Raw genomic sequence first — 20,091 nt, forward strand, 5'->3', positions numbered from 1 at the left:
TAATTATATATTATAATTTTTATTATTAAATATATAATTTATATATATGTATATATATATATATATAAATATACATATGTTTTAGTTCATAGGGAATTAACTGAAGACGCACTGTTGTCCTGTGAATGTGTTAGAGATGTCAATCATATATCTATTTGTTATTGATTCATTACTTTTTACACATACAGATTTATTTATCTTAATGAGATATCATATATAGAAGATGGATCTTTTAGCGGAACCAGCCTCCAGACTATGTAAGTAAAATTGCACCCGTTAAAAGCTGTCTCTTATACACATCTAGATGTGTATAAGAGACAGATAGGCCTATATATATATATAATAAGTACAAATGCACAAAGTAGAAGCGTATACGTTGACATTATAAACATAAAGATATTTTAATATCTAAATATATTTTATGTCTATAATGTCAACGTACACGTTTCTACTTTGTGCAATAGTACTTATTTTGTATTATCAAGACATACGTGGAACCTATATATACATATACATAAAAAAAATATGATAATAATAAAACAATAATGATTATGCAGGTGTTAATGATGATGCCATTAATTTTACCTCTGCCATGAAAATAGCATCCTATGTTGATTCAATTATGTTTTTAGAAAAAATGTAAGACATATATGTCAGCCAATTGTTATTGGTTTCAAAGACAATACCCTTTAAAGTGAGTAATTCAATGATCTGGTATTTTGCTATTCAATTAGCGGGATTACATACATAGGACTACATGCACACAATTCTGAACGGCTTAACGATAGCTCTTTTGTCAATTTCTGTACATTAATCATCAGTTTATAACACAACTGTAAATTAAGTCTATTCAGATTCTTTTCAGACTCTGAAATATATTATTGTTTTCATTCCGCTTCATTTGAATGAATAAAGTAATGATAGTTTGTTGTTAACCCATTAAACAATTAAATAATTTTGCCCAAAATATAGTAAGAGCTTAAGTAGGCACAAAAACTTTTTTATAACCGGCCATCAACTAACATTGTGAACATAAATCATATAGGCCTAATGTAGTGACATTTTATACAATATTAAGTCGCAACGTGTATGTATATCATGTTCGTGTATTACAGTAACTGATTATGATTCGTAACCCTCCTAGTTCGCGATTGTTTGTTGGGTGGATTAATAACACAAAAAAGGCAGGTCTGTCAGAATACACATCACTCAGGTTGTTTTCCATTTGCTCCATCAACTGCTTTAAAGTAGTTCTTTAATCGCATCTTCAGTATATCTGGTAACTTCTCCATATCTGTAATAATCAAAAGTTTGAACTAATATTCAATAAATTAATGGAAAATTGATAATCGAAGAGGAAAGCTATATAAGTTCGTTTTACCTTCAAGAGTTGAACATAAATTTCAAATATTGTACAATAAATTTCTCCCCATTACAAATAGTATTATATGTTATTATGTATTATTATGATACGATAAACAACAAAGAAGGAGAAGCCTTGAGTGAAATGTAGCTAAGTGGCAGTTACTTATTAATATTTGGAAAATTTTAAATATATTTATTATAAATAAATTCTTATAAGTATCAGAATGAGCAATAGTAAAAGGGCGCTCTAATGCTACAGACTGTCGTTATTAAACCCACCTTTATCATCGAGTAAGTACTCCAGCTCGGATTCTCCAGAACCGAAAACTTCAGCGCTCTCAGTTTCTAATGAGGATTTATCATTAGTTTCTAAATTAAAAATAAAATATACATGTTATACGTAGCAGTTAAAATAATACAGTATGATTTGGGAAACCTATACATAAAAATGCATTAATGCATCAAATACAAATTGTATACATACAACTCAAGAAAGTGACTTGAGGTTGCAAATACACGCTCTATGTAGAGGTACTGACACACCACTGGAAGCGCCAAATTTTTAAAAAGTACGGTACGTAGAGCTGTTGCTGCTTCCAGTAGCAAATTATTCCAAATAGGTGTGGCCAAAGTGGTATCTCAAACAGTGTTTTGATCTACTTAAAGTGTGATTAAGATTGGTACAGTAGTTGGTAGATAATTGAATCGCTAATAAGGTTGTATTGAATTTTATAAAAATTGTACACTCTATAATCCTTCTTCTCCTCGTCTTAGACGTCCAAAGATTATCTGGTGTTTTTCAGATTCCATACGGTAGTTTTTGTATCCTTACTACTACTACATACTCAAGTGGGTACATTAAATCTTATTATGTTTTAAGCTTAGGCCTATATGTTTTTAGAGCTCACCTATTGTCGGGGTCTCCATGTGCACAATAGGTAAAAAATATTTTTTAAAAAAACAAGGAAAAAAACAAAAAGCACAGAGCTATTAGCCAGCACCCAAATCGAAGTATTGAGTTATTACAGCGGAGATCTGTGTTTATGTACACGGTTGACACCGGTTAAGTCTTGATCATTATTAATATCTTACCTTGTTGCCCCTCATCCACCGCCATATCTTGTAACTCTTCCTCTAAACTGCCACCCTCTGCTGTCTCTATTCGAACATCATCTTCGATCGCTTTCCCGATGACTTTGCCGTCCTTGTTTAACAGTGGCTTTGAACTGTGTACCTTGTGTTCCTCACCAATTTGTTTCCCAGCCGAATTCATAATAGGCAGGTCCTCAATCTTTCCGTCTTGCTGACTCTCACCCTCAATGTCATCATTGATCATGTTGTCATCTTCAGACATTGTCTCCAGGATGTAATCTAGAAATGCGTCGTCATAGAAACTCTCATCCGATGTTTCCTCTGGAATGTATTGGTTTGGTAGACTCAGTTGGAAAACGGCGGCTATTTCAATGAAGTATGAAATCATTCATTTGATTAAACAATATAAACAATAATAACGATAAATGGAACTAGCATTTTAATTACAAGAGAAGGTTGTTGGAACAAAAAAAAAATCATTGGAATGAATGTTTACCAACTTATAATCTGTAAAATTTCTAATCATGTGTCAATAGCCCTACAACTAAATGTTCTCTACACTAAAGCATGCAAATCTGATTTAGTCACGTTTTTGCTTTTACTGTATTAAAATTGCCACAATTGTGTCGACTTCGCACTCAGCTACCCCAACCCTAGTATTGATAATCGAGGTGTAGCTCCGGTCTAGACTTACCAACAAGGCTAACACCGGCCTCGGGTGTTATTTCCCGTTCAATGATTCTCTGATAGACTAATCCAGCAACTGATGCCACCAACCCAGAGGCTCCTGAAAAGTCGATGTGATTTGAAAAAAACATTAATACGTTTATAATAACTAGATTGGTATGTGTTTTATTTAACTTATTTTATAACACATTATGAATTGATTTTTTTTTAACTTTCGGTACAAAAGTTTCTAAAGTAGTCATCCTTTAATATAATGGCATTTTTAAGCAATTAAATTAAGTTATTTATATTTTTCTTCCGTTCTTTGGGAATCTACACCTTATAAGTAGCGTAATATAAATCTAGACACAGGAAGCCGCCCACTTGCCATTAAACAGATTATGGGCACAACTATATACTAAGTCAAGGCAAGTTTACCTTCATATATCATTGCTTGATAAACTTCCCCTGGAGTAAGGACCGGCAGCGTCATAATCTGCTTAATGATATTTAACATTTCGGTTTCCATGTACTCTTCGTTCTAAAAATAAAAGTTAATCATTGATGTTTTGTAAAACTATTTGAACATGTTGCGGACGGTAAGGCGTGATTTGATAGATGTTTGTGGTACGAAAAAGTGTATTATTGCGCTCAATTATAGTACTATTTCGTCAATATAAATGAGATTGGGAGATTACAAAAAAAAAATCATTACTAACTGTTGGAACCAGCAAAAAGAAGATGAAATAGAAAAGGAAGAAACAGAAAAGAAAAAAAGAAATAGGGATGAAAAATAAGAAGGAAAACTAAGAATAAGAAAGAAGGAAAAATATAAGAAAGACCAAAAAAGAAGAATAAAGAAAAAAAGAAGAAAAAGAAAGAAGAGAGCAGAATAATAAAAATAAGGAAGTAGAAGAAGATCTGTAAGAAAGAAGAATGGAAAGATGGGATATATGATAGATGAGCTAGATTAACTGTACAATTGTTTTGAATAAGATGTCAATTTTGGAAGTGAAAAACCAGTTGAGGCCGGCTCACCATTTACGTACATGTGTTAAATTGATAGAAAACATCGCCGATAAAAATGCACTGTTGGAAATTATTCCTCGGGAATTTGGGTTGATAATGTTAGAGTAATATGGATTTTTTTTTATATTAGTGGGTTGATTTGAGACTTACAGTACTTAGGTACAATTACTTATTCAAGTTCATTACTAGAATACGTACACATTTACAAATACATTAGTCAAAGATCACTGTGGTACCGTTTACTCCACCAATAATTAAATTCTAAAAACACATAGGTAGGCCGTCAGTTATTGCTCAATATTGACGTGATTGGTATTTACAAAATTTGCGTAAGAATGAATGTTTTAGAAATCAAACCGATCACACTCTCATTAATCTAAACAATTGCTGACGAAAAATAAATAACTAGATATCGATGTGATTGGTATTTACACAATTTTTGGAAAAATATTCGTTTCTTGTTAGAAATCCCATTAATTTAAGCAACAACTGACAAAAAATTGGACAAGAACTAAGAGGAAGAAGATATGGGCTGAAAAGTAGTAAATGGACGACAATTCCTAATACATTACGTTTTATATGAATAATGTGGAATAAAGATGCTGCAGTGTATTTTCATTAATTTTATAACTTATGTTTTTAACGGTTAATTTTAATATTTGTAAAAAGTTGGCTTTGTGGAATTGTGTATTAACTGTCTCTGTGTGTGTGTGTGTGAATACAGCGGAGAAATCAATCTTACCTGAGTTTGTTGTTGCATTGGATACACCTCATTCTTTTCTGCATTTTCTTCAATTAGCAGGCTATCAAGCTCATTAGAAACCTCGTTTTTTAGTTGCTCCGCTACTTTTCCGTCAATCTAAAATAAATTGTACAGGCTGGCAGAATATTAGAATATTTTTACGCCCTCTATTACACGAGCCAAGCATTTAAAGCACCCAAAGAAATAATAAAAAGCCCGATTGTTAAAACATGAGTACTTCAAAATTAGTAAAGTGATTCAGACACTAACTAACGATGTATTATAGATCTTTACATTGATTGTGTCTATAAGCCATCCTTTTATGGATTTTTCTTGACGTAAATTGTAAGCTTAAAGATCAAATAAAAATTGCAATTCCTCACGTCAATATGAGTAATTAGCAATGACGTCTACAGTTACATCGTAGCATATATAAATGCATATTCTGTATACACTCAATTTCAAACTTGTGATGGGTAGCTACTAAAACGTGTTCATGCGACTCAATAAAAGAGTTACCGTAAATCATCAATAGGGCGATTGAAGTGTTACCCATTCTCCTAGCTCCCCAAGCATCCCTATCTTAATTATTGCCAGCAGATCTCTTTACTCTCAGTTTATCAACAAACCCAATGAGGCAACCCCTTCAAAAGTATTTTTAAAAATCAGGATTACAGTAGGCTACGCCTCATCTATAAATAATCCCACTAAACACACACTACCACGTTAACGATTTATAAATCTCAAAAGTCACTTACGAATCCGTTCGTTTGTAGCGCGTCAAGAACTTCTAGAAAGCCGACAATGTCACCACTGACTGCGAGGTACTCAGCAATCGCCACAGGATCGCTCATCAGCATCATCAGCTGGTCAGCCTCTTCGTCGGATAGTGCGGGTGCTCCTTTTACAAAGAAAATAACACATAATTTAATAATTTTGTACAGAATAATTGACGAGCATACACTATTATAATCCATGTGTTTATATTATGTAAATTGTTGTAACAAAATATTTGCAATACGATAATACGCATTCCCACCCCGAATCCCGTTTCTGCACTTTTAAAAATGCGAATGTATTTATGTAGGGCTTCCACGAAAACCCTTTCTCTTTCGTGGATAGCCTTCTTTCTTCCACCTCTTATTAACTGTCCTATTTCTTTTAATCTGCAGTTCTGATGTTCAATACGTTTTTTGTACAACCATAGAACGTCCTCTCTGGCCTCGATATGTGATTATACCTTATACATCTTGGTCAAACACTGTTTAATTATCGTTCTTTATCAAACATCAAATGGTAACGACAAAGTAAACACATCCACGGAGCTACGTTCAAGCTAATGACAACGACAAGTGGTCGGGCAAGCATTAGATTCTTGATCATAATTTCCGTAACCAGCGCTTTTTAAATTTATCTCAAATCAACACACATCAATTAACTACTAATAATTCATGATCGGTATTTATGCAAAGGAAAGTCTTACACAATGCAGAAGCATTAGAATAGTTCAGGGATGTGTAGCCTAAAGCAAAAAAACAGATTGACGACTGTAATTAATTAGCACTAAAATTCCCGGTAAATGTATTCATGAAGATGACAAAACAGTTGTGTAAAATTGGGCCTAACGGCTCTGTTTAGACCTCTTTGTCATATTTTTGTTGAGTCTCTAAATAGAGAAGATGTTTTTATAATATTCAATCAAAATTGTGATAGTTTGGCTAAATAAAACCCATTTGATAATAGTAAAATTCAGCTTTGGTGTAATAATCCTTGAATCATTCTGCATAGGTCACACCAAGTTACTAGCATTATCCATCAATCAAGTACAGATCAACCGCCTATCTAGAACCGGTACGGTAGGCCTACGCTGTCAATTTGCATAAATTTAAAGTTTTTATAGCTTCGTTATTACAATATTTAAAGCGACAAATTATCTTAAATCATGAGATGAGTACGAGCACCGTGCAGTTAATCATTTAAAACGAGAATGAACTTTCACTTCAAAATGTTACAAAATAGAATTATGGTTTCGCACCTATTGACTGTATTAATCGTTGAATTTTAGCTAATGTCTATTTGTCCTATTATTTAAGATCATCAAAACGATCGAACAGCAAGCTATTAGTCTACCCACGTTCGTCTTATTATTTACATCATTGGCAACGCAAGCATTTCATTTCATTTCCTATAAGAATATGCCTACATTGGTTACAATGACGTCATGTTTATCAAATGACACGTCAGACGAATTAAGGCGACTTCGTACAAGTAAAAAGAACGTATTCTGATAATATATTCAATCGATCCAATATTTTAATAATTGGCCAAATATGTGGTGATATTAACACACTATTAAGGAACTGTCTACAAAGTGGGTTAAAGTAAATGAATGGTGATCTATTCAGTTCAAACTGGGGCAGAATTTCATATCTTTTGGATTTTGTTTTATTAATTTTCATAGAGCTCTGTAATTGGGTCTAATCTAACTAATCCATTTTTTTATTTTTAAAATTCTATATTTACGGGGTTTTTTTTGTTACGGTAGTGATTTGGACTATTGTGTGTTTAAAGCAAAGGTGCACAATTTTAAGAATATTTCTGTAGTAACGCTAATTGCATTTGACTTCTTGTTTTCCATTCGTGTGTTTGCATGAGTCCGGCCATGCCACAATAATATTACCGAAAAAAATGTAATAATAATAATAGTGTAGTTTTATATAGCGCACATATCCATCTACTGTAAGATGCTCAAGGCGTTTGATATGTAGTTCATGTAATTTAAGCATTAAGTGATAAAATTAACAAAACGATTCAATTAATCAAGATCTTTGTTTTTCTCTAGAATTAATTTACTTTCTATCTAAAATCCAACAAATGAACTGTAGTAATTCAATAAAAATCCAATGTTCTGTCAAGCAGACCCAGAGTTATATTTTTAAAAACTATTTGGATCAAAGATATGTTGTTTCATTTAAAAAACAACTTCATTGAAAAAAAACCTGAAGTTGTATACCGACTTCACTAAATGACATAAAAGTACCCTATTAAAACCCTAATAGTAGTGTATACAAAGAAACCCAAGTGTAGTCATGTTATCTCGTTTAAAAACGGCGGTAACATCTCATTGTTTGATTTTGATTAGGCTACTTCAAGAAACTCAGTGATTGAGGCACAACTTATTGAAAAAGACTAAGACTCGAGTTTACTTCACTGAAGAAACCCTAGTGTAGTAGCTCGGTAGTAAAAAGACCGACGTTATATTGACAAATGCAAGTGCGCTACCTAATTGAACTAATTGAACAAAAATCAAGAGTAGACGTAACTCATTGAAGAAGCATAATATATTTCTCTTGGAAATAATCCAAAATCCTACTTAAAAGGGGACCGAAAGGTCCACTGATTAACCTCAGATAAGTATAAGTATAATACATACTCCAAGTATTGAAATACATCATCACCTGATGATGACATAATTAATGTCGAAATATTGAATCATAACACGATGGCGTGTATTTCAATACTTGGAGTTTACTTTCTTGTACGATAGTACAACTGAACTACCTACCTCTTTGAAGAATCCAGAAAGTAGGCCAAATAACTGATTTTAATTTAATTGATTTTATAGGCCTATAGCGCATGATGCTTTGTCTGTATATGTTTAAACAAGTCTCCAGTAGAATTGAAAACATAATGTATGAAGTGATGTATGTAGTGAAATTTATATAGTGCATAATACCGAGGTATGCGCTGAAATAAGAAAGGCGAAGAAAGAAAAAAACCTATAAAAAAAAAACCAATTAAAAGGCATACATGTTGTCTCTCAGACGCAAGTATGAGAGACAACAAGTTTTTAAAAAAAACCGTTTACCTTGTTCACATGGGATAGGCTTTCTGGATTCGGTGTGAATGCAACTTTAGTCGACCTTATTGAAAAAAACTACCTTAAACTTAATAATCTTACGTTCATAAAAAATTCTAAAGAGGCTGTTAAAACTTTAAAATCTTAGCCGTTATACCTTTATAAAGAAGCACACGAATCATACTTATATTTTTAGGAAGGCAGAAGTAACCTTACAAAAGGAAATACATAGTTGTTTCACCTAATGTGCCAATGGTTCCGGTGGTGGAACAAGTCTTCTCGGACAAGGACTTTTAACCGTAGGCCCAGTGTACACAGTTGTCTCGTGTGAACTTTAAAGAACTCAGTACATCCTTCGAGAAGATTAGGGGGTTACCCCGGTGTACTGGTCCAAGCAGTCCCCTGTTGTTTAATGGATATGCCCCCTAGCATAGTAATTAATTTCACTGATTGGCATATTTTTGGCGCTCGTACCTAAAGAAATTAAATGAAAGCAAAGTAGGATAAGATTACAATACAAGTGTGTTCCTATACTTACTGTGACCAGGCACCTCGTTACCAACTTGTTTGTCGTTCACAACTTTACTGTTACTATCCTTCTGCATCATTTGGTAATCAACAATTTCCTTGTTGTCTGATGTTCCTTCAGACTTCTCATTATCTTCTGAACTGTCTGCCAACGTCAAAGATGGCTTTTCTTCTGGGTGAAAAAAAAAACGATTATTAGTTTTAAATGATCAAGTGAATACATCGTTCATTCATTTACTTCAGATATAAAAATCCATATAGCATAAATGATGTGACATCATTGTAAGCGAATGCCGGAATTACAACAATTAATGGATTTCTTCTTGCAATATCGCCGACGCTAAAATGAATATACTCATACCCATTCTTTAACGTCGTACGCTGAACGATGTTATAAGAATGTTTTGAAAGTTTCTAAAGTGATAAATCGGGGTATATCTTTTAAAAATAAATAGTTTACATTATCATATACCCATAGCTATTTTTAACGTCACACGTTAAATGATGTTGCAAGAATGTTTTTGAAAGTTTCTTATGTGATTAATCGAGGAACATCTTCAACAACAAAACAAGTATGTTACATTATCATATATTAATAGGAATGCAAGAGAGAAGTTTGATTTTTCGTATTTGATTAGAATGTCTGTTGGCGTAGATCACTCATTTTATGAAAGGGCTGTAATTTGACATTAGATTAGATTCAAAATGTGCAATTGATTTTACTTGTAATTGGCTTTAGATTGTAGATTTAATTCGAATAGTCATACTCTACCAGAAGAGATAATCTGACTGAATAAAATAGGTTAATATAAACATGAAACGTATAAAAAGCTTAAACCGGCAACATGTTGATGCAATCGCCGACAGCTCCGTGTTAAAATAACCTTAGCATTTGTAGACTAACCAACAAAGGAGTCTACCAGTTTACCAGGCCTGATTTTATGTATTTTATACTGCGATAAAAACAAACAACAGTCGAACAGCATAAATATTAGACGCCGGGAAACATAAGCACCTGCGTGGGTTTGTTGCCAGGTCTACCGATTTCAATTTTGTTTGTTACATTCACTTACGAGGGTTAAAGGTCTTATGAGTACATAGGTTGCTACAATTAAAATGATTAAGAGAGTATATTTTCTAAAAATAAGTGCTGCTGACGTCACCATGACGTTGTTGTGTGTTTCTAATTATTATATGTCAATAAATAAAGGAAATTGTAAAAGTTGATGCTGATAGTGACAGATTTAAGTGAAGTGACATAATATAGTGTTTACAGTGATTTTTTTTAATTGGAATTAAACCACTATGACAAAAATATGACATACGTAGACTTTACACTCCAAGTAGCCTAAATTGCCTATCTTCGGCTATGGGATCTGTGTACTGTTATAGACAGCTGTATGTATATATGTTTACAGTAGTTTTTAGGCAGTTAACTTCTCACTCAAAATATAAGAAACATTTTGAACGTATGAAAATTTGGTTAGATTTTTAATATTATTTCATTTTTATAACGGGAACGTACTGAGGGTAAAATAAATTATATTATTAACTGATGATTCAGACTGGTACAAGCGTTATAGAAGTTTGAATTGTATACTCTATGTTGTTTTGAGCTTGTTTAGCCTCGAAATTGTAATATGCAATTTATTAAGCGGAGTTATTAATTTAGTTTTACCTTGTTCCAGTACATTTGTCCTGGGTAATTATTCTCCGATGACATTACATGTTTTAAATTATGTAGACTCCAGACAATATCATGTAAATTAAGCCGACGTGCATAGTGTGTATGGATCAATAGCACACTTGTATTAATATCAGACACGAAATGTGAGCATTATTTTGTCTTCATTTTTATGAAATAGAATTTGAAACACATATTGTTCGGTTGTTTTACTGAGTATCGCTTGTAAATCAACAAGGGAACATTTTTACAACATTTTTCTTCATATAGGCCTATTATTTTCGCATTAAAATGTCTCAGAGCCGTCGTCTTCCGCGTTAAAAATTACTGCATAGTGAAAGCATGGTGAAAGTAGGACATATATATTTTGAAACACGTAAGGGTCAAGATTGTGCGTAGTGAAGAAATACTACGGCGTGTATTGTGAGGCTTTTAATTTATATAATATATTTATACTTGCATGAAACTATGTCATGAGCTTTACGCCTTTAATTGCCCTCGAAATAGTGCGTAACAATTTTGTCCGGTATCTTGAATAATAATAAAGGGTAAAGTTATTAGGCCAAATAAAATAAATTGTTTGTTTGCCCTTCTTTAAAAAAAAAATAAATAGAGGCAGGTGGAAAAAGTTTTTATTTATTTATTTTTCAAAATACCCATCAGAATAAAAATAACCCACAGAGGCCTAGAATGGCAATATCTTACATCAGACAACAACTTTAGGCTAATTTGTAGGGCATCTGGCAAAAAAATAAAAATAAATTTACTAACATTTTTTTAATTTGTAAAGAAAAAAGCTAAAAAAAACTTTTTTAAAGTTTTTTTGTTTTTCCGCCCCTATTTTTTTTTAGTAAGTTAGGGGCGGGTGGTGGAGTAGGGCAAACAAACAATTTTTTTTTTGCCTTATTAGAATATCGTGTAAAATACCGTACACTGTTCCATATTGAATTCCGTAGTCATCGAAAACTGAACAATTCAGTACTTAATTTAATAATTGTACAAATATATCTTTAACGGACGATTTCATGCAAGCAGTAGACGGGATAAAATACAAAATATTGCAGTAGGTTAATACAAATTTATTAAAAGCGTTTTCTTACCTGGAAATTTAATTGTATAGTACACAAGACCAAAAAGAACTAGCCGAGCGGGTGTGATAGGTAGCTGAAGTGTATGTACCGGTTACCATTATAGCGGATATGTTATGCGGAATTTGCTCAAAATTACATTATTGGATAATTTGCTCAAATTGATTTCAACAATGAGAATAACATTCACTAGTGGTTAATGACTATAGGTAGCGATATAGACTGCAGTTATTTAAATATGTTTTTAGAAGAAACAAAGTGCAATTTCAGCTTGTTTAACGACTTTCTTGATTGACTTCAAAATTGTGTGTGTGTTATAATTGCAAAAGGCGAAGTTAACCCTCAAATTCGTTTGAGGATTTGTTTGTTTAAACTTAGAATTATGACGTCACTAATAAATTTGTTCCCATAGTTCATAGCTACGTGTATCTTCATCTGTTATTACAGTATAGGCCTATACAGTACGCCTACCGTCCTGATTAATCAGAATAGGAATGCTTACGTGGAGAGCAAGACGTAATTTTAGGTAAATCTAACTAAATAAGATGCTTCGTAATTTGATGATTTTCGCTTACGAAACATACCACTTGAAACCAGTTCCGCAAAATGTCAAATCTTTTCAATTGCGTCTGTTACGCACTTCCGAAGCTGCTCGATTACACAAACAAGTGTTGCCATAGTTACCTGTATTCACGTCGGACGGTGGCCTTGTGATTGGTGGCTTCGATTCGTTTATTCCTTTGACTGTCTGAAATGAATCACGACAAGAAAAAGCTAAAACCAAGACTGAATATAAAAAAGTTCATGCAACTGGATTATATTCATCAACAGCATCTTTCTTTATCGGTCGTTTCCTACATTATTAAACTCGCCAATTAATTTTAATAAATAATACTGTTATTGTCATATTTTGAGTAAGGTTGTTGTTTGGATTTCATCATTTTTATGTTATATTTTTAATTTCGACTGCACTTACTGCTATGCCTCATAGGCCTATGTATTTTATTTCGTACATAGGTACAGTATTCTCATGTTAGGGGCCGTCGGATAATATTGCAAAAATGAAAATGTAAACGCTATTGTTAGATTTTCTGTATTGTGGTAGGCCTACAGATAGTTACTGTGCTGTGCGATCACTATTATGCCATACTGTCATGCTGAGTTATGACGTAGACGTTAAAGTTCTGTGAGATCACTATGCGATAGTGTCAAGTTGAGCTATTACGTAAAAGCTAAGGTGCTATGAGATTAATTTGTGACAGTGTCATGTTGAGTTATGCCGTTAGTTAAGTTGAGCTATGACATATAAGTTAAGGTGCTGTAAGGTAAGTCTGCGATAGTGTTAGGTTGAGCTAATACGTAGAAAGGTGATTTGAGGACACCACTGACTATGCGATAGTGTCATGTTAGGCTTATGACGTAGAAGTTACGGTACCTGTGAGATCACTATGCGACAGTCTCATAATGAGCTGTGATATAGAAGTAAATGTGCATCAGTATCAAATTAAGCTGTTACATAGTATTTAAAGTGTAACTGAGTAATTAAAGTGTTGTGAGGTTACTATGCGACAGCGTTATGGGGAGCTTTGAAATAGAAAATGCTGTGAGATTGCTGAGCTGTGACGTAGGCCTACTAATTAATTTTATGTGAGATCACTAGTTAATGTGTCAAGGTGAGCGAGTTAAATTCTATAAAGGTTTTGAAAGCAAAGTGTAAATTAACTCACTTGTAGATTTTTGACTGATGTTTTAGATGCTGAGAGATCTGAAAAAAAGAGAAAAGAACAATCAGTATTTTTTATTGCATTTCTAATCAGTATGTGCAGGGAGTTGTTATGTGTAATGCAAGTAAGAACGCGTCATACGCAAAAGGCATTATAGTAGAAAATGACGACCAATACCAAATCAATAATAGACGAAAACGCATATAAGTTAATTAAAGCTATTCATTATTAATTACTTGTAACAATGAAACACCTGTTGCAATCATTTTAACAATTAATGATTAATTGAAGCATGATTGAAGCTTAAAATGGGATAAGGAAAGAAAGAAAGAAAGAAAGAAAGCAAGAAAGAAAGAAAGAAAGAAAGAAAGAAAGAAAGAAAGAAAGAAAGAAAGAAAGAAAGAAAGGAAGAAAGAAAGAAAGAAAAAGAAAAAGAATTAATTGATCGCCCAAAACGATGTTATATTCGGGCGTCTAGAACACAAAAATTTCGCGGGACCCCCTAGAATAGTTTTATCTCGATCGACCCCACTTTCGCGAACCTCCCCAGTTTTAGCCCCCACTTTCGGACATCTCTGGATCCGCCACTGTGATCATTACCGTACTGTATTAATGACGATGCGTTCAGGCTACCACCAAAAATCACAGCAAAGTTATATTCGCATGCAGTGTATAGGTATTGCTAACTTTACGAACCACAAGCTGTGTATAATCGAACCTTTAATTTGCCCATGTGTGATATCATATCATCATGACCACTTACGGGCTAATCACAGATATTTTGAAAATGTAATAGAACATGAGGGACACACCCTGCGTCGGCCAATACCGTATATTTCCGTATACCGTATTTAAATATATTTAAACAGTGTATTTATATAGTTAATATCTATTTGTATAGAGGTATTATTCTAGTCCATACACGATTTCATACGCTGTTTAACTGTACGATTTTCGTTAATAGTGGTGAAAGAATCGTTAAGAACAGGGCAGCGAAATAGATCTATATATCTATATAGTTATACATTCATATATTCATATATATTTGTATGTAAAGGCCTATATTTATATAATTAGGTATTACATATATTATGCCTATTTATATATATTTTAATTGAATAGAAATGTACATACTTAACATGTATGTAGCGGCAAAACAAGCAATGTTATAATTGAATCTAATTTGGATGTTATTGCAACTAAACCATCATAGCAGCCGAGTGTATAAGTGAAAAGTTCAAACTAAAACAGGAACATCAACTCCTCATCACTCATTGCACAGGTAGCCATATATCATGAAAATAAGGAAATGATAAATTTCGATGTCAAATATGCGTATGTATATAGCGTAGCGCAATTAATCTCCTTGAATATATTCATTAGTAAGCTTACGATTAACCAACTATACAATCATGGTAAACAAAAACAAAAACTGAACATCTTACAAAAAAACAAAAAAAAAGAAACAAAAAAAAACCACTAAATAATTTTCTTTTTATGCCTCCCTTCAAGAATTACAGTATCTTTTCTAAAATCAACACTTGTTGGATTTGTGTCGGAGTGGCCCAGTAAGGTTTCGGCATACGTGTGTGCTGGTGTGCCTCAGCATGTAATAGTGTGGGCGTGTTATTTGCGCCGAGTACGCTTCCCCGGGCGAGCATCTATGAATATCTGTGCGTAGGCAGGTAGCTAAACACACTGCTAGCAATACAAATACATTGGTGCTCTTTATCCGAAGGCGTTTCATCCAATGGATATAACGTACAAGATATGTATTTCCATTAGAGCAATTGATTATCCGCTATATGTGTTTCTTTTACACATCATCCGTGGCTGGTATGCCTAAGGAGCTCTCTTTTTTCCTAGTGATATGAATACAGGCTCACACACAAACATTGGCCCTGACGTCAGGTCATCGATCATTTCGATCAATAAGCGCAGTATTACATTTGTTATGGACAAAAACTTATATATATATATATATATATATGAAAAATAATACAGACCTTCCAAGATACAACGGGATATTCATTACCTCTGTCGCTATAGAGACAATCAGTATTGATTAACTTGGAAAAGGAAATTAGAAGTGATTGCAAATTTGATGTAATTAACATTAAACTTTGTGTTATTCTATGTGACTAGCGGCATCGATGGTATCAAATACCATGTGCACTGCAATTAATTACCGGTATTGTTTAGTAATTATAAGTGAACAGAAGTGGTTCTCAGGCATAGTGATTTAATTATATAAAGTGGCCCCCCGCCCCTATTGAAAATGTTCGAAGATAAAAACAAATCACGCTTAAATAGTTACAAATCACCTAATATCACCTTAATTTGCGAGCTAGTGCCCCATAACTTAATCATCTTAATCACTTCACCTTTACGCCTTCTACATCCCCCCACCCACACCGGCAATTCCATAACTCCTAAGTACGCCACTGAATAAGATACGCAAAATCAGTACATTAAATGAAGCAAAAAAAGCACAAGGATGTCACACGGCAAGGAAAATATAATATAGAAATTACACTGGGACATAGGCCTATGTGAAATACGTCGCTGGTCAGTTGTTGTTCACGTTCATGAAGAGTGCGCGCTTGGAATACCATTAGTAAAGGACTACTTCACTTCAAATGAATACGTTTACTGGCACGGTCAGATGTTTGTAACAGAGGCGGATTCGAGGGGAGCAGTCTGCTTCCACCCCTCCTAAGTTTTTGGAAATAAATTTGTGGGAAAGGTAAATTGCATTAAAATTTAATTTTAAGTGTGACATTTCCGGCCATCAAATAGGTGGAGAGACATAGGCCTAAACTTTCTGGACCCTCTATGTGTAACTTTCCCATTGCCTCTATTTCGAATTCCTGGATCGGCACACTGCGTAAGTTATGTAATTTGTAGCAATAATACACTGATGCTAATATAACTATTATTTATTAGAGTGCTGTATAATAAAATATAAACTAACTAATTTGAAGTATGCAAAAACAACTAGCAACTTATCTACTCTTACTTTACTACCCCTAATGCTATTACGAGATATTTTGGCTTCAAATTTAGCAGACAGAATGATTGATATTCTTGGGCCTAAGGAGTTAGATAATGAATATGGTATAAATCTTCCAAGTGTGGGCCTAACATACATTTTCACAATAATGATATCTTATATTCAATGGTAGCCTTTTGCTTTGGTCTTTGTGGCCTAGGCCATTTACATTAATCCAGGCATGCAGTGGCATTGTGTGAACATATCCTTGCTATACATTTTGGTGTCAGGAATAAATCGTATCACTGTTCATACGATAATTAATTGTATTAATTTTCACAAACATGTTAGTCAGTTGTCAACTGCGTATCGTGTACTGTATTTAAAATCCATTGATCTGCTTGGCGCAGTGGAAGTTTTGTATGCATGCTGTGGTCGTGTCTCATCATTATTATCATATACACCAATACAATCATTATTATTATCATCATTATCATCATCTTATTTATCATCATTATTACTATATTTGAAAATATGTCAATGTCATAACGTTATACTCTTATTGCCACATAATAACAACATAATATTATTATTATTATTATTATTATTATTATTATTATTAATGTTTTTATTAACGTCAAACTTCACTAATACTAGGCCTATATATAGTACCAATAATAAGAATATATTGCTAATGTAGTACCGTATTATTAAGTATTTCTCGAAACACTACTATTATACAGTAAACTTATTATAACAATATTAGATATACAAAATGAAATACATGGTTACCCTAACATTGAAACACATTGATTGCAAACTCTTTATTTACTACAGTATCTCTTTTAGTTCGTACATACAATGTCGGCCTAGTTAAGAATTTTATTATATTCGGTGTTAATTATCTTTTTCTATATAACAAAATATTTCTTTTAAAATCTAAATTAATTTACTTGTTACATATCGCCTATACCGCCACACCATATAATCTTATTTTAATAATATATTTGCAATACCATTTACACGTGTAAATTACATTATCTTTATGTGAAAAACCATGTTTATATGGCAAAGATATGTTTAAAAAATATGTTGGTCAACAGCAATTACGTCATAAATGTATTGTATTTAATTGTATATTAAGTACATAGTAGGCCTATTTTCAAAACGTTAAATTTTAAATAAGTAGTATTTATATTATTTATATTAAGTAATTCAGTATACTGTAGGTATTTTTATATATAGTATGTCCATTTTATAGATAATTTCAATGGGTTTTTTTTTACAATATGCGTTCCATTTTAACTATCTACGATCGATGAAATGAAACAAATGAAATGAATGAACTGCCGCAAGACGGTTACGATGTTATTCAATATATATATATATATATATTAAGTACAGTATATCCAACAATGTATATTTGTAAGCAAGCCAAAAAATTTGTATCAGCTATCTGATCACACATAAACTATTATTTATATAAATTCACACCCTTTTTGCTAATATATATGCCAAAGTACTATGCAAGATCTGTTGTATGTTCAGTACACACTGAAGAATGTTGAAGGGACGACCGAAATATTTGTGTTTAAAAAATAAATATATTTATGTTCCAGAAATACATCAAAACCCTTGTTTTCTGTAACTTGCGATAGTCTGACCGGGGAATCTCAATTGCGGAGGGAGGGGGACTTTATCACACTCGCAAGGCGCTCGTTGCAATATGGTAATATTATTGAGTAAAACAATGATAGTGGGTCAGCTATAGGTTTACAAGTACTAGCGCTGTTCAACTACGTAGGCACGAAAGGGTGTGAAAATGAGTTGCTTTATTCGAATTTGAATTCCCAACAGACCCTCAATTGCCCAGCTAGTTAAGGCGTCTGCATAGACAGCAGAAGGATCTAAATCTAAGTGGATTCCTATTTAAAAAAAATATCCTGTTTTGTTTTTTTTTATTAACAGATCTACGAATGAGAATATGAGATTAGTTTGATTGATAGCCAGGTTAAAAATACCGTGATAATACTGTAGCTTCATTGGCTTAGGCTACTCACGCTGCCGTGACACAGTGCATTTACTGTAACACATCATTTTAAATGCAGTAATATAATTATCAGAATATATTTATAGTAATAATATTTAAAGAAAAAAATCGTACTTCATTTTAAATTTTAGTAGTAAGGACACAGTTCATGATAAAAGTAAACAGATGAATAATTATAGACTGGTTAAGATGCTAATCGTTTCCTGTTTGCGCTGATATTTTTTACGCTGTTTTCCTCCCCGTAATCAATCATAAAATCATGCATCAATAAAATACATGCATGTTGGAGCAGCCAGCACCGCCGATTAAAAAAATCGACAGGGAAATTGCTGAAAATGCTAGTAAAAGTGGTGATTAGTGTACATTATGACAGCAACCATTGTGTAGCGGAAGGAGCATTGTATAATAATACCATCAAATTTCAAAGAAAATGTTTTTATATTCTTAGTAAAAAGAAGTAAAAAAGAAAACAGCGATATTTATAGCATTATTACTGTCATTTTACTTTAATAATGTTTCCGCAAATTCAAAAGACTGGTGTACTGCGACATACAATAGACGTTCAAGGGCTCAACGTTTACCCACGGCGCATACACAAAGATTACCACATGTTTAAAAGAAAATGCATAAATATTATATAACATATAACACCTTAAGAAATAATCGTTAAAATAAACTATCAGGCAAATAATGATAAACCGGGACAGAATGGTAAAGATAAATAGATTATGTGCTAATAATAATATGCAAATTTATTATTAAGTAAAACTATAATTATAATCATTAATTACAATTAAAGCAGGATTAAAAATACTAATAATGATAATAAGAATAATACGTCGTATAGAAGTACTCTCATTGACAGAATCAAGGGTAATATCGATAGAAATGTATCCTTTGTTTCTGTTATATTTAATAATGTATACAAGAAACGCTTAAAGGCTGATATACCTAAGAGTCACGATTGCGTAAACCATGGAATCTGTGACAGTGTAAAGAATTGCTTATACAATAACGATATTCATACAATCATTAATTTAACAAGAGCATTTTAAATTTCCGTACTTTTGGTTTTTGTATAATAGATGTGAGTTCCTTTTAATTAATTTTCTATTGTGAAGTTTTATTGTATTTTATATATTTTCACCTTCCCCAGCCTGGAGGTATTTGTTGAATAAATTGAATTGAACTGAATGACACTAGTAATGATAATGATGATGAAGTTGATAATAGTAATAACAATAATAATAATACTTTATATATATATATATA

The 20,091-nt window shown here is 32.7% G+C and overlaps 1 protein-coding gene across 2 annotated transcripts in view; it reads right to left on the minus strand.

Annotated features, from left to right (window-relative positions):
* Positions 1 to 327: 327 nt before the first annotated feature.
* LOC117103520 overlaps positions 328 to 20,091 on the minus strand; it is a 21,762-nt gene continuing 1,998 nt past the window's right edge. Inside the window, exons 2-11 of one of the 2 annotated variants that reach the window (XM_033244091.1) lie at positions 13,781 to 13,818; positions 12,738 to 12,801; positions 9,292 to 9,450; positions 5,653 to 5,795; positions 4,895 to 5,011; positions 3,562 to 3,664; positions 3,152 to 3,244; positions 2,458 to 2,820; positions 1,645 to 1,734; positions 328 to 1,294 (exon numbers count right to left, since the gene is read on the minus strand). In XM_033244091.1, coding sequence (XP_033099982.1) covers positions 1,206 to 1,294; positions 1,645 to 1,734; positions 2,458 to 2,820; positions 3,152 to 3,244; positions 3,562 to 3,664; positions 4,895 to 5,011; positions 5,653 to 5,795; positions 9,292 to 9,450; positions 12,738 to 12,801; positions 13,781 to 13,818 — 1,259 coding nt within the window. In that variant the 3' untranslated portion in view covers positions 328 to 1,205. Of the gene's footprint in view, positions 1,295 to 1,644; positions 1,735 to 2,457; positions 2,821 to 3,151; positions 3,245 to 3,561; positions 3,665 to 4,894; positions 5,012 to 5,652; positions 5,796 to 9,291; positions 9,454 to 12,737; positions 12,802 to 13,780; positions 13,819 to 20,091 lie in introns of both variants that reach the window. The other variant, XM_033244090.1, reaches the window with a different exon arrangement.

This window comes from Anneissia japonica, unplaced genomic scaffold (assembly GCF_011630105.1).
Source record: "Anneissia japonica isolate Jap-2015-1 unplaced genomic scaffold, ASM1163010v1 scaffold288005_len623695_cov211, whole genome shotgun sequence".
NCBI classification, from domain to species: domain Eukaryota; kingdom Metazoa; phylum Echinodermata; class Crinoidea; order Comatulida; family Comatulidae; genus Anneissia; species Anneissia japonica.